This window comes from Papilio polytes, unplaced genomic scaffold (genome assembly GCF_000836215.1).
Source record: "Papilio polytes unplaced genomic scaffold, Ppol_1.0 DF820956.1, whole genome shotgun sequence".
Taxonomy (NCBI): Eukaryota; Metazoa; Arthropoda; class Insecta; order Lepidoptera; family Papilionidae; genus Papilio; species Papilio polytes.
In genome coordinates this window covers 1143173-1155362 of record NW_013528248.1, presented here as the reverse complement: position 1 = coordinate 1155362, position 12190 = coordinate 1143173, and the positions used below count along the sequence as shown (strand labels likewise).

The following is a 12190-nucleotide window of genomic DNA, read 5'->3' as shown; positions in this document are numbered from 1 at the left end:
AAGAATCTTATGGTTATAGTTATAAACTTAACTAGCCATTAAAATGATACTTAAAAGATAAGCAAATATGAAAATAAGATTAAAATCAATTCCTTCATGTCACATCACTAAAAGTTTTCAGTATTCAGTACCTCGAGAACCAAGGATGGGATCTAACGCGAGGCTGCTCCGCGGCTGAGGCCTGAAAAAAAAATAAAGAATCAAGCCTGCGACACGGTTGTGTTTAACTATGTAATAAGTTATTCAAGTTGAGTGCTTAAGATGGGTGTGGATAGCTTACCGGTGCAGCGGCCTGCAGTAAGTGCATCTACTGACGTGTGTCAACTGCATTGAGTATTTTAATGTGGCGTTGGTAGCTTATAGAATTATATTTTCTGCGTATACCTTTTTGAAAACTTAATTTTACCTAAGTATTATATTTAGGTTATTTTTTTTAGTTTAAGACTAGTTGTTGCATGTGATTCCATCCCCGTGATATTAAATAAAAACCTAGTAATAAATATAGCCTATGACGCTAAGTGATAATGCAGCTTTCTGATCAGGAAAGAATTTTTTAATTCGGTCTAATAGTTTTTCAGTTTATTTGACACATAGAACCAAATATGGATAGTTCCTCTTCATACTATTAAAAGACTTTATAGGTCAAATTTGAATGTTTGAAAATGATTACAATGAATAGAGCATATCTTTATTGATCTTAGAAATCTCTCATTACTAAGAGTTAATAAAATTAATATTTCACTAAAAATTTGATACTGGCTCAAAAGGCGAGTATCTAGAGACTCAGAAATAAGTAAATAAATTAAAACTAAAAAAACAAATTCGTAAAATCTAGTGCCAATACTTGTTAATACTAGAGGAGAATATTAATATTTCATAGAAGTTAACATCTTCATTTAGTTGCTAGGAAGTATAAAAAGTAAATAAATACTAAATATGTATATTAACGTTTATGTATTCCCGAATCATTTATTGTTAGGTAATCTTATCTTTAAACATATAGTTAATTTTTATCACAAACTCGTAAACACACTTCATTATTAGGTTACCAGCAAATATTTTCCAAATGTCAAAACCGAGACAACAGCCGTCATACGTAACGCTATCTCTATTATTTTCAAACAGCGTGAGAAGGATGGCAATATCTCATACGAATGTCGACACACTCTTTATGGAGTCCTGACTTTACGAGCGTCGCTTAAGGTCTCTGGCACATATTAATTTGGTGTCGTATGTTCTAACAATGTGTTTTATTAATTATTATTGACTAGTGTATAGATTATATATAGGATGTACATCCTCTAAACAGATGGAAGGGTTAAAAAGTTAAGTAAGAAAACTTTGTTTGTTTGATTGTAATGAAATAACTAAAAAACTACTGGGTCGATTTCAAAAATTCTTTTACCATTGAAAAGCTACGATGTCAGTAGATGACATAGGCCATGCTTATATTATTGTTTTAATTTCACGCAGACGAAGTCGCGGGCAAAAGCTAGTTTTTCATACACTTGATTATATCAGAACAATGATTGTTTTCTGTTTTAAATTTTAGTTAAATAATAAAAAATGTGGTTAAACCATAACCTTGTGATAGTTGTAAATAAATAGAAAAAAAACAAAACAGTCACACGGATCCGTACAGTCGTTTAAGCTACAAATTCTAAAAAACATCCATTCATCCAAGCTTTCGCGTTTATAATATTAGTATGATGTAGAATTACTACGATGATATACGTATCATATAGTACGTAACTTACATTTTCAACATCCATACATAAAACACAGATTAATTCGACTTCGACAATAATTTCACCGTAGACTTGATAAACAATATTGTAGAAATTCTGTTGTTGCTTAAAAAGAATGTGAATAAATAATTTCTTCGTTGAATTGTCTTTGTTTAAATTCTGGTGTCATGTTTTCTTTTCTTCACGCGTGTTAAAGTTTCTTTTGTTTCTATCTTCCGAGATATCTTGGAATATCTGATGATTCTCGTAGCACTGCGCTACGAAGTACGGAGTTAGCGCTTGACGTGTCTAAAATGTTACTAAGTCTGTCTTATCTTGTACACTTTTTATGTACAAAGGTTGTTTGAGTTTATTAAATAAAATGTTGTTGTTGTTGTTTATTTGCCCCTTTATTAACCAGGTGGGATGATACCAGTACGTTTTTGCCACATTTACGCTTTAGTCGCGTATATTGAAATATTTCCGATGGCTCGGCGTTATTAAACATACCGTATTTACGTGAACGAAATTGTTTTGTTTACGCTGAACATAACATGAAGTGAACTACAGTTGAAATATGCCAATAAAATTCAATGCAACCATTTAACCATTAACTTAATAATAACATTTTTACAGCGGTAGTGCCCGCTTTAATCTTAGCATGAATGGGCCGGCACGCCCGGTGTAATACCACGACCACACAGAAGACAGGCGTGAAATGGAAGCAATTCCGTGTTTCGTCTGATGAGTGCGGTGCAATTGCGGATGTCTATGTGCAGCGGTCGCTTCGCCATTTTGGCGGATTCAGGTAGCCGCTTGCTCGTTTGCCACCTTATTTTATATAAAAAAAGATGGATGGATATTTTAGACTTTGCAGCCTGAACTGTAAAACGGATTTCGATGAAATTTGGCATAGATGTAGAGGATAGTCTGGAAGAACACATAGGTTACTAATTTTATTCCACGCGGACGCAATCGCTGTCGAAAGCTAGTCGGAAATAATTAAACATATTGACAAGCATTAATTTTATGACGTGATTCGCACAACATATCCGAGTTACAGCAATGATTAGGACCGTTTCACGACGCTATTAACCTGAATAATCCTGATATTAGTTCCTTTTACTGTATGGGGAAAAGCAGTAACATGAAGATGTTCTACGTTGATCCTTCTTAATATCCTCGTTTGCGTCCTTCGTTCCTCTGTTCCCCTTATCACAAACATCAACACTTCATAGACTTAGACCTACTAAGCGACTTACGCTTGATGTTATCTGAGCAACCTTTATACCATTACTGGGGACAGCTGACTGCTGAAAAAATAGCAAAAACAAAAGCATGCAGCTGAAAACATTGATTTAAGTGCAGTCGAGAATAAATGCTCTGTTCCTTACAACAAGACGAACTCAGGATCTTCTTGCCAAAATGACTGACTCTTTTTGGACACATTTAAAAGCTGCGTCCCATTGTTAATTATTCCACGTCATTTTAATTCGTAAAATGTCCAAGCGATAGTAACTTTTATAAGGCAACACTGCCAGATTCCCGAACTGTACACACAGTTATCTCTTTTATGGCAAAGCCTTATTCAACTCAAGTGAATAACAGTAGACTGTTCGCAATTTACCAGAGATTTTTTGAAAATGTAATTGTATAATTCAATGCACGTTAACAAGAAACTGTCGGTTTCAATTTAGCAGCGGGAGACAGGCGGGGCGTGTCGTCGCGTGTTTAACTAGATTTGCGTGTCGCTGATTTACTACAGAACTCTCAAATTTGGTTAATTACGCATTGTTTTGTGAATATTCATTCTCTTTAGAGATTACTAAGTATTTATCTATTATAAAACAAATAAGAACTGCGTAAGAAATATTATATTGTCTTTGAGATAACTAATTTACATTTGTTTATGTTTTACAGAGTAAAAAACACACACAAGGTTTTCAATTAAAGCTTTTCGCTGACCTAATTTTCAAAACCTATAAAGTTAATAATTCAATATGCGCTATTGGAAAGTAGGGTTACGTTAATTCATTTTTTGCAAAACTGGAACTTACTACTCTACGCTTAGAGTATTAAATCATTTAAAAGAGAGATAAAGAGTTAACAATGATAAAGTTACAGACTTTAGTGAACTTTTACAGTAAGTTTTCTCTGTTATTACAAGAGAATGTGAAATTCAAAACTTAAAACAAAACCTTCTCATTACCAACAAATTATAAGTAAGAATTAATGACAGTCTATTATTAACTTAATGATAGATGGGCCAATGTTTATTTCACTTTACTATTAATACAAAATTTAATAATAAAATGAAACGTTTACCTTTATCAAATGACTATTTTATTAACTACGATTCTGAGAATAAGATCGGGCGCACGTCTTTGACTAAACTATCGCACAAGTGTTCTGTGATTGTCGATTGTTTCGAAGCCAATCCAACTGTTTAGTTGTACAACTAAAAATCGAGCAGTGTGCGCACCTCCATATCATAACATACAATATTATAAATGCGAAAGTTTAGATGGATGGATAGATGTTTGTTAGAGTTTGTAGCCTAAACTGCTGAACGGATTTCGATGAAATTTGGTGTAGATGTAGGGGACAGTCTGGAAGAACACATAGGCTACTTACTTTTGTTTGTTTTTTTTTTAACTCCACGCGGACGGAGTCGCAGGCGAAAGGTAATAAGGTCTTAACAGTTGTAGGTTAGTTTAGCCGAAGTTGTGCGCGCGATCTAAGAGAAATAATATTTAAAGACAAATAAACTGATTCATTTTCATATATAAATAAAAAATACTGTAGACAAAGCATTTCCATAATAATTTATCTGTCATCTAAAATGAAATTTCAAGTTTATTGCACTTTATAATGTTTTGTGTTCTGTGTGTTAGGTGAAAGTCCTAACGTCTTTGAAATGAAAGAAATAAATCAGTTAATTTGTGTTCAATTTTCAGTGGAGTTACAAAGAAAATAAGCTTGCTAATTTAGTAAATTACATGTCAAACATTAGTAAATTATTATTTCAATTCTATCAAATAAAATAAATAAATCTATCTTAATACGTTTCTAGTATTTGATGTTCATATTTATCAGTCAGAAAACTTGGATTGAAAAACCTATGCATGTTCTACCATGTTTCTAGTTTTCGTGCTATTTCAACAAAGTTTACAGCTTGCAAACCAACTAACCCTACGTTCAGCATCAAAAAACTAATGGAGTCACGTAGTAACAAATCGTAGATTTCAGTAGGAATTTACTGCAACGTTTAGTATGTGTTTGACTCAACAATGTGGACCCTTATTCGTTATCCTTTGTACTAGAAAATGTACAATACACACTTCGTTTAGGCCGCGTATTGTACCGTTAGAATGGGCACACCTTTCACTAAAACATCGCACAACTGCTCTGCGATCGTCGATTGATTCGTAGCTTATTCAACTGTTTAGTTGCACAACTAAAAATCGAGTATGCGCAGCGAATCGCACAGAATGGAGAAACACCCTTCGAGAGAGAGTCAAGGAGAGTGGTCGCGACCCTCAGGAATGAGGAAACGATCCGAAGAGAGAGAGAGAGTATGCGCAGCTTCTTATAAGCTCATATGAATCAAACCGGGAATAAACAGTTGTGCGATAGTTAATCAATATGTTAAGTTACAGATAAAATCTAATCAGTGGAAATCAAAAACATATAGCTTATTGTTTTATTATCTATTACCTTGTCCAAAGACGCCATAAAATTGGTTCAGATATTTTTAATGACTGAAAAAATATTCTTTAGGTATCTAACATGCTACTTAATCCGTTATATATATTCAACAATATACGAGTATAATAATATGAATAATTATAAAGAGGAAAGCTTTTTATTTTTATATGTACTGAGATAACTCAAAAACTACTGGTTCGATTTAAAAAATTCTTTCACTATTATAAAGCTACGTTATCGCTGAGTAATATCTTTCTTACTAATCTTACTAGTTATCTTACTAATATTATAAATGCGAATGTTTAGATAGATAGATGGATGGATGGATGTCTATTAGAATTTGGAGCCTAAACTGTTGCACGGATTTTGATGAAATTTGGTATAGATGTGGAGGATAGTCTGGAAGAACGCATAGGCTACTCACTTTTGTTTTTTTTTTAATTCCAAGCCGACGGAGTCGCGGGCGAAAGCTAGTAGGCTATATTTAATTTCATGTGGACTAAGTCGCGAGCTACAGCTAGTAATCAATATTTACGAACGAAATCTTGTTTCAGTGCATGCAATCATTAGTTATAAACGTTGTCTATCCATTTCCTTGACAGACGTGACCTTTCCCTTTCCGTTGTTTGAGTGACGTCACGGATTCGAGAGCAAGTTACCAAGTTATTTGTGCCAGGATGAATTGAGGTTGTGTCCCATTTTCTTTTCGTCCCAAGACCTTACTTATATTGTGCTTAATGATTGATCACAATGATGTCAATTTTAAAAATTATATTCTGATTAATATAATAACAAATTCGTAATGAAATTAGAAACACAAGCAAGGGCAGATTCAGGTTTGGCGCCAGGGAGAGGGGGGTCACATATTTTGTCAAGCTCTTGACCAATCAGCTCAGGGGGAGGTCATGACCCTCATGGCCCCCTCCCTGGATCCGCCGCTGAAGACAAGTTGTAGAATAACATAATCTCTTTAGGTATGTACTACTAACCTTACAAATGTACTTGAAGACAGCAAGTTGCATAACACAAATAAATCCCATACTTAGGCGTTAATCCTACGAAGAATTTAAACATAGATATTCATATAATATGTTATGAATAAGAATCATTTATACATGTACATTTTAAGCTATTAACAATGTCTATTTAGCTTCAGCTCGTTCTCTCTTCATCTCGGTCAATAACTAATGAAGGTCAATTAAAAATATTAAAAAAAAAAATCTTTTGCCAGCGAATCCATCCGCGTGGAATTGAAAAAACAAAAGTAAGCCTATGAGCTCTTCCAAACTATCCTGTACATCTTTGCCAAATTACATCGAGATCCGTTCACCGGTATAGGCTAGAAACTCTAACAAACATCCATCCGTCCTTCCAAACCTTCGGCATTTATAGTATTAGTAAAAAGTTAAGTTTTTAAAATATTTTAAAGTAACTACTTAACGTTTGAACATGAAAAAAGGTAAAGGTAACTGTATATACTTCTTTGGATTTCATCAAACCGTAGATTTTGCGGGTTTTCAGCACGTGCGGTCGTTTTACCGCAACTTTTAAGTCTAAAGATTATTCGTGCTCAACATTGCGAAAGTTTGCCGTTACCTGAAACTTTTGCTTGCAAACTATTAATCTATGTCACTGCTTCGGTATACAAATTCTTATAATTCATATTTGCGTAAAATGTAATTAAGGTAACAGCGCGTACATACATTTGACTAAACTATCGGACAACTGTTTAGTCGCGCTTGGATTCATCTGAGCTTATATAGAGGTGCGTACACTACTCGATGTTTAGTTGTGCAACTAAGCAGTTGAAGCTGCAAAACAATCGACAATCGCACAACAGTTGTGCGATAGTTTAGTCAAGGATGTGCGCCCGCTCTATGTCCGATATTAGACTTTTCTATTCTATTATAATAAAGCGGTAACACACACTTCTTTTTTGCCTAAGATGTCAGCAATAACAGCATATTTTTGAATAATTCTTTATTTAATAAAAATCCCTACACTGACGTCACGCTTTAGGCTATATATTTTCACGCCATTAAATTTAGGGGGTAAATATTTTGGATAAAAACCCTAATGTGTGAAAGAGACCATAAGTTGCTGCCAACATCAAGAAAGAAAGATTGTTAAGGTTTGTCATGTCATATTGACATTTGCTATTGATCATTTGGCAAATGTAAACAATAATATAAATATATTATCATTTCATGCGGATGAAGCCGCACGGGAACAGCTAGTTATTAAATAAATTACTTCACACTTCCATAGCTTAATTTAACTTATAAACTCATCCTTATTAAATAGCCTGTCAATCAACCAAAATTATAATAATTAAGAGTACATTTTATACAGAGATTAGAGTTTAATCGTAATATAACACGTTTACTGCAAGAAAATTCATAATTCTATATCTGGTATGGCGGCGGGCCAACATGTGCCCCCAATGATATTTCCGCCAGTACGTGGCAGGTCTTTTTAGACCCACCAGCACTAAGACAACTAGATTAAATTGCTATAACATAATATACACCTAAGATAATCGTTTCGCACTAGCGAGAAGTACATAGTTTTCTTCTTCCGCACCACCTTAAGTACCGCGTCAGGTCGATATCGGCCTGTTACACGAAGAACGTGTTTGATTGTGAATCTTTGAAGACAGATATTGCCTTAGGCGCCTATGACGCAAAACATGTCGAAAACTTAGACACGGCAACAAACGTTTTCTTTCGCCAACGGATATACGAAAACTTTAAAACTCGCGTGCAACTGTCAACTTGTAATTGCAACTTTGCTAGTCATTCCTCATTTCCACGTCGTTTTGAATCGACGCTTCGTAAAATGGACATATTTGTAATTACTATAGATATATTTTTGATGTATTTACATAGTACACTGAATTACCTTACTTACCTAACTAACCTAACCAAACATGCCATATAAAAAAGATGACAAACATTTCAAACCGTTTTCATATACTTTACTAACATTATAAATGCGAAAGTTTAGATGGATGGATGGTGGTTTGTTAAAGTTTGTAGCATAAACGGCTGAACAGTTCTCGATGAAATTTGACTTAGATAAAAAGCATAATCTGGAAGGACACATAGACCAATTACTTTTGCTTTTTAATTCAACGCGGACGGAGTCGCGGATAATATTCAATGAAATTAATAAAAATAATGAAAGGTATCTGGAAATTACGCGTTCTAGAGATTCAATACTGGTTCAATCAAACGTAGCGTTTCTCGCTTGTTTGTACAGTTCGGATATTGGCCTTCTCTATTGACATTCGTCGTCCTTCAACGACACGGATGAGTTTGCAACAAGTGCTTTTCACTATTGTTTATGTATCTTGCTAATATTATACTCGTAAATGCGAAAGTTTAGATGGATGGATGTTTGTTAGAGTTTGTAGCCAAAACGGCTTAATAGATCTCGATGAAATTTGGTACAGACGTAGAGGATAGTCTGGAAAAACACATAGGCTACTCACTTTTGGTTTTTTTAATTCTACGCGGACGGAGTCGCGGGCGACAGCTAGTATAAAGAGGAAAGATTTGTATTTTTGTATGTTTTGAAATAACCCAAAAACTACGGGACCGATTTTAAAAATGTTTTCACCGTTAAAAAGCTACGTTATCGCTGTATGTTTTTACTATTTTTTTTAATCTTACGTGGACGAAGTCACGAGCAATAGCCAGTTGCGAACATTTGCCTTAAAAGTCTATGGTTTACGTTTTCGTATTATACTTGGTCGACCTACTTTATTATTAGGTAATTCTTTTTGATGATTTTTTCCGTTTTGTTAAAAAGATACAGAATTATAGATTAGTTACCGTGACTGGCAACATTATAACAGTAAATTAATAAATTAACAAACTTTTGTACTGAACACGCAGTTTGACAAATTCGTAGTCAGTTTGATGTTACTAATAATGTCTATTTCACATTAAAACTTGGCTTTCAGGTTTTTATTTGCGTGAAAAATGTTTTACGTATTACGCGGTTTTTGCTTTTAGTAAATACCGAATTAAACTGTAACTCATCAATTTATATGTTGTTTTTAAGCGAAATTTACCTAATGAAGGTCTTTTTGAATATCTATACTATTATAATAAAGCGTAAACACACACTTCTTTGTTGCCTAAGATGACAGCAATTACAGCATATTTTTGAATAATACCTTATTTAATAAAAAGCCCCACAGTTACGTCACGCTTTAGGCTATATATTTTCACGCCATCAAACTTAGGGGGTAAATATTTTGGATAAAAACCCTAATTTTGGAAAGAAACCATAAGTTGCTGCCAACATTAAGGAAGAAAGGGTTGCCATGGTTTGTCATCATCGTGTCATTTTGACATTTGCAATTGATAATTTGACACATGTAAATAATAAAATAAAATTTTCGTAATTATATGCGGACGAAGTCGCACGGGAACAGCTAGTAACAAATATTTTCCTTATGTGTCTCACAAATGATAGATAAATAAACATTTCTTCTTTATTTTCTGTTTTTGTATTTGATTTGTAATATTTACGTTCGAGGAAATTTCGTTTATGATTGAATGTCTTTCTTAATAAATTTTCTTTTTGTATAACGTTGTTTACATTTACCGTATTAAACGAAATAAAAAAGACAAGATAAAATCGAATCAAACAATGATATTAAAGATGTTTTGATTCATTATTTATTTATTTATTTTATATTATAAAGAGGAAAGATTTGTATTTTTGTCTTTCTGTATGTATTTGATTCATGTAAAAACTACTGGACCGATTTTTAAAATTCTTTCACCATTAGAAAGGTAATTTATCTGTGAGTAACAAGATATTTCATTATTACTAATGTTTAGGAACTATTAATAAAAAGCGTATTTCTGGACCACGTTAAAAAATCACTAAATTTTAACTTTTCTCGGCTTATACTGCCTAAACCGTTAGAGGTATATAGAAATAATGTATGAAGGAATTGTAGATCTCAAATAGTTCTAGTTCAAAATAACCACCAAGACATATTGATATTTATGTATATATGGTGATAAGCCGTTACGTTGTATTTAAACTGGGCACCCGGCACGAAAATTAGCTAGAAAGTATAACGATAAAATTTGCTTGAAATTTTCGTGCTATCCCTAGTTCAGGTATGAGCAATCTAGAAGTCCATAGGTTAACATTATCTATGTTGTCAGTTGCAGATAGAGGGCGCTGGTGAGGGTCCAGGGCCGCCGAACAACAACGCGGAAGGCGCTGCGGCGAGCCCGCGTGATGACAACCATAACGCCGCGCAGATGCCGCCTAGAGTACCAATCACACCTTCAGGTCAGCCCTTACACCCATATACCCCTGGGAATCTAGACGTAATACAATATGAGTAGAGATACTGTGTTGATGAACCGACATCAACTTTCAAAGTAAAATTTGGATGTCTTAATATAGTCTACGGGGACTTATGTACTCTAGATAAGGGAGTCATAGACATTCTCATTGCGTTTTATCTACCTTTATAAGGTGGCTTTCACCACTGTATTCTTCTATAACATATAATTGCCAGCAGACTGGATTTTAGATATATTAATGACTGCATGAAGCTGTACAGGCAGGCGATGTACACAACAATCTATGAGCAAAAAAGAAGTGCAGCTCGAAATAAAGTTTATTATTATAACACACATAAAAAATCGTCCAAATGATCTGAGAACCACTTAATTTCGGAAGTCGGTTAAAAAGCAAAGTTGTTTTAAAAAAACTTTGATTATTAAATTTTTTTTATAACATAAGGTGGCAAACGAGCAAGCGGCCCCTTGAAATCGCCAAAATGGCGAAGCGACCGCTGCCTATAGACGGAGGAGGAGACGCACGTAATGAGGATATTTCCCCTTCCTATGCATCTCCTCCACCGTCAAATCCATTTCCTCTTCCCAACCTCTCCTTAAAAGAAAAGGGTGGTAAAGAGAAAGGGACTTAAATTAGGCCTCCGGCACAACACTCATCAGACGAAACACGGAATTGCTTCCATTTCACGCCTGTCTTCTGTGTGCATCTAAACTAAAGAATCCCAAGAAATAAAACGTTTATAAACACTAAAAGTAACAAAACACTTATAAGATACAATTCTGGAATTAAATTAATAACGTTCTGTTGTAATCAGATTGTGTTTATTTGGTAGGGAATTTTCGATCTCTTGCTCCGGGAGTCGTTTCAATGATAATCTCGTTTCTATGGAAATTGCCATTATATACGACAATTTCCAATTTCAGAGTAATCCCTCGGGAAACTCGATTGTTATTCGAATCGAGATTTCGTGGGAAAATTGTAATATTACGCCTGTACACTTATAGGATATTATCTGTAGAAGTTGTTTGTAAGTACCAATAGATTTAATAATAAAATGATTTACTGGAGTTCTTTTGATATTCCAAATGTTCTAAGTTGTCCTTTACAGACAAAATAGGCACATATTATTTTGATTTAAGTCAATAAATGTATGCGAGTTTATAAGCTGAAGGTTATGCAGTCGACTGGACAAAGGTTCGCCTTTTAACCTTTAACCCGAGAGTCAAAACTGCCCACCAAAAGCTTTTAAAGATAAACATTCTATTTAATTATTAAAAATAAAGTAAAGAGCATAGGCCATGTAGCAAAGAGCATAGGAGTAAGCCAGCTTTACAGTGGTAGAGCCCGCTTTAACATCTTCGCACGAATGGGCCGGCTCGCCCGGTGCAATACCACGACCACACAGAAAACAGGCGTGA

At 34.3% G+C, this 12190-nt stretch overlaps 1 protein-coding gene across 1 annotated transcript in view; it reads left to right on the top strand.

Annotated features, from left to right (window-relative positions):
• The first annotated feature begins 158 nt into the window (after positions 1-158).
• The window catches only part of LOC106109994 (dual specificity tyrosine-phosphorylation-regulated kinase 2), a 33221-nt gene continuing 21189 nt past the window's right edge, over positions 159-12190 (top strand). The window contains exons 1-2 of the mRNA XM_013291666.1: positions 159-297; positions 10628-10757. Of these exons, the coding sequence (XP_013147120.1) occupies positions 262-297; positions 10628-10757 (166 nt within the window). The 5' untranslated portion in view covers positions 159-261. The remainder of the gene's footprint in view (positions 298-10627; positions 10758-12190) is intronic.